This window comes from Priapulus caudatus, unplaced genomic scaffold (assembly GCF_000485595.1).
Source record: "Priapulus caudatus unplaced genomic scaffold, Priapulus_caudatus-5.0.1 Scaffold25, whole genome shotgun sequence".
Classification (NCBI taxonomy): Eukaryota; Metazoa; Priapulida; class Priapulimorpha; order Priapulimorphida; family Priapulidae; genus Priapulus; species Priapulus caudatus.
In genome coordinates this window covers 430,355-434,160 of record NW_014577086.1, presented here as the reverse complement: position 1 = coordinate 434,160, position 3,806 = coordinate 430,355, and the positions used below count along the sequence as shown (strand labels likewise).

At 41.9% G+C, this 3,806-nt stretch overlaps 1 protein-coding gene across 1 annotated transcript in view; it reads right to left on the bottom strand.

Annotated features, from left to right (window-relative positions):
- LOC106813966 overlaps window positions 1-2,583 on the bottom strand; it is a 5,977-nt gene extending 3,394 nt beyond the window's left edge. The window contains exons 1-2 of the mRNA XM_014818227.1: window positions 2,502-2,583; window positions 1,865-1,944 (exon numbers count right to left, since the gene is read on the bottom strand). Coding sequence (XP_014673713.1) covers window positions 1,865-1,944; window positions 2,502-2,583 — 162 coding nt within the window. The remainder of the gene's footprint in view (window positions 1-1,864; window positions 1,945-2,501) is intronic.
- Window positions 2,584-3,806: the final 1,223 nt, after the last annotated feature.

The following is a 3,806-nucleotide window of genomic DNA, read 5'->3' as shown; positions in this document are numbered from 1 at the left end:
CCTTCCTCCTTCTCCACCAGCTTCTCCCTTCTCCCCCTCCTCCTCCTCTCTCGATCCAAACATTCTCGCGTCTTTGCACATCTTTGTAGTTCTTGCTGCCGACATCGTACAATTCTGGGTGATTTTGAACGAGTAAAATTAGTTGCTCATCAATGTTTACCTCCTCCATGATTTTGCTGCTATGCACTGACGTGACTAGGGTGGCGTGAGCAGAACACGTGATACAAAACAATCGCGTTGATTGGTTCAATTGTCTTTTCGCCGTCACGTCAGCCGGCAAAAGTCAAACTCATTTGACTTTCGCCGTCGCCGTGAAACCCGGCTGGCGCCGTGCCGTGTCAGCAGGGGTCAAAATTAAATTTTTATTATGGTATCCATTCGGGATATCAGGTATTGAAATCTGGTATCCCAGTCTGCACGAAAATCTTCCACCCTCATTGGCCCAGCGGGCCTGTAGAAATGTATAATTCACTGGCCCACACTAGGTTTTACAGGCCCGAATCAATGATCATCATATTATGAAAAGAGAAACCAAACCGGACCGGAAACCAGAGGTTGTTGCGACCTCTAGCGGCGATAAACACGCATGGTGTTGACTAGTTACTTCCCCTACTTAAGATCGGGAATATGATGCCCTATCGATAAATATCGGTAAATTTTCATACAAAATATCGGGAATTTCGGTAAATTCTCACACTGATCATCACATAAAGAACATGAAATATCATTAATAGAATATTTACTCCATTTTTTCCACTGGCCCACCGGGCTTGTTCATTTACCAGTTTCATTGGCCCCACGGAAAATTTACTGGCCTCAGATACCGGGCCAGTAGTTAATTTCGCAGACTGGTATCCCCCCAAAGATCTGGTATCCTATTTTTTGGATTGTAATTTCAACAATGTTGGTATCCACAATCTTGAAATATGCAATAATAGCATTTGAAAATTATTAATATGTAATGTAATTATATGAATGTAATAATGGAATAATGAATGTCTGATTTTAATAAAAACATGAAAACAGATTCAAGGATATGCAGACAAGTATGCACAGACACTGCAGACGTATTGTCTAGACGCATTGTCTGGTTTGCTTGATACAATGTATACACATTTATGATCAACATCAGCCACGCTTATATGCCCAACAACCACTATCCCGATTTTGACGATTTTTTTTTTACTATCCCGGCGGGTTACCAAGCATTGAAATCTGGTATCCAACACAAGAATCTACTATCCCGTGGATATCGGAATACCGCTAATTTCGACCCCTGAGTCAGTGGAGACTGCGCCATAAGATATAACAGATTTGAACTTTGCAGACGCCGTTTCCGTGGCGTTCCGTGCCGCGCCGCGTGTGTGGAGACGGGCCTTAACCATATCAGATAGTTACCAGGGTACGTTCCGGTATACCGGACCGTACCCAGGGTACGTTCCGGCAGTACCCTGGGGGACATAGACCCTATGAGCCGTACTTATGATACATCCCAAACAATGCACGCATTTCTATTATGTATGCTAAATTATTTGCATGCTTATATAAACGATAAGCACTTAGACGCATTTCTAATACATTGAATCCCGAATAAAATTCTGAAGTGACCAGAAACAGATGGTCTGTCAACGGAAATAGGTCACAAAGGCGTGTAAAATAAGAAAACGCGAGTTGGAAAATAAGACCATGGGGGGTATCGGCCGTTTTATTCGAAACTCCAACGTTACGAGTTAAATTTCTGATATTTTGACGCTCATTTTAATGTAATTAGTTGCTTGAATATTGGAATACTACCTAGAGCCTACACAGAAACATCAAATATTAAAAAATTAACGTTGTAATGCGCTCTATTGTTTGATTTTACCTGTGAAAGTATAAACCTCCGTGAACTGGCAAGATGGATGATCTTTTGTTTGTAGGAACCGTCACGTGCTGCCCCCTTTTCTATACAAAGCGGCTCAGCTATGAGTATGGGCTCAGCACATAGACCTGTGTGCATGTGTATATGTATGTATGTATGAACGGGAACCTTTAGATCGGTATTGCCCTTTTTAATTTTTTTGATAGTTTCCCCCCGGTAATTTCACTTTACCGGGAGATTTTTTTCCGGAGCTTCCAGGCTGATTCTAACTAATGTTTAACCTGCTCTACCCATAACATCTATGTTCATTTAGCCCCAAGATGGTGAGCATCACCTGTCTTTCCTCCAGCTGTACAGGGGTGACCCCCACTTCTTGGAGCCTGTCCCACATGATCTTCCTTAGGTGTTTGTATGCCGGGCAAACTAACAGGAAATGCTTTAGGTCTTCTAGTTCTCCCTTATTGCAGACAGTGCAGTTTTCTTCCCCTAACCATCTCCTTTTTCTTTCATTTACGGGGAGGCATATCCCGCTCTAAATTGGTACAGCAGCTTAATTACTGCCGATTTTATTATTATTGTAAAAGGTTTCTTGTTTAGGAAATGTTTTTCCTTTATATAGCTCTAGTGTGCTTTTGTTTACCATCCTCTTTCTCCATCTGACTGTGCTGCCTTTTATAATGATTTTCTTCACCGTATTGTTCCCTGTTTCGCTGTTTTCCCATGCAGTCTCTATTTAATAATAGCTGTTCTTTGTCATACTTTCCCCCCAGGAATTTTACTCGTCTATTCCAATCCGACGTAAAATTTCCTGCACTGATAGCTTCTGCTATTCCCCTGCATTTCCTCTCTTCATCCATATAAATTAATCTCCCTAAATATTTAAGTTTGCTCTTCGCTTCTCTATCCTCAAACGTAGACCATCCAAGCTCCCCCCCCCCCTTTATTGTTTCAATACCCGCGTAAGGTGGGGCACCTAACAGTTTCCTGCCAAGCTGGTTTTGGGTATTTTCAAGAGCTTGGAGAGTGCCTGTTCCCTTTTTTATCCTTATATATGATTATGTCATTTCCATAGGTTAGGGCAGGTAGGGCCTACTGCTACTGTCTTCCACAGTTCTCTCCCTACCCAGTAACTGCTGCAGCTATAGTATGCCTTCGTTGCTATTATCCCTAGGTATTTCCTTGCCTTTACTCGCACTTCGCCTTTATGTAGTTCGACACAGTTTTTTATGTTATTGTTTATTTTAATTCTTAGGTATGTGTAATTGCACTGTATTCGTTAACGGTTTCTAGACTTATAGCCTCCCTAGTTTGAAATTTGCATCCTCATATTCCGCCTTATTATTATTAAAAATCATGACTTGAGACTTGTCTTCGCCGTATATCATTTTGTAGTCTTCTGCAAAGCCTGCCGCCACATCGAGTAATTCCTGCAGTTCCCTGTTATTATCGGCTATCAAGACCACATCATCAGCATACAGCATCCCTGTGGTTCTTTCCCTCCCTACACCTAGTTCTTCATTTTTCTTTTCTAGTCTATGAGATAGCTCTCTTATATAGATGGCAAAGAGCAACGGTGATAATAAGCATCCTTGTTTGACCCCTCCCGTGGATTTAACCCAACCTGATTCATATGGGCTTAGGCTAGCCTTAGACTCATTTCCCTCGTACATGGCCTCTATTAGCCGGCTAAATTTGTCCCCTAACCCAACTCTTCTGAGTTCACGTAGTAGTTTCCTTCTATCTATCCAGTCGTATGCTTTTTTTAAGTCTAGGAAAGCCACATACAGGGTTGATTTCCTGTATTTTGCCTTCTGTATGCTTTGGGTCAGAATATAAATGTTGTCACTTTGCGCGTCTGTCCATTCTGAAGCCATTTTGGAGTTCCCCTAGAAATCCGGAGTTTTCCAGCAAGTTTTCTAGGCGAGTCCTAAGGATTCCTGCAAAT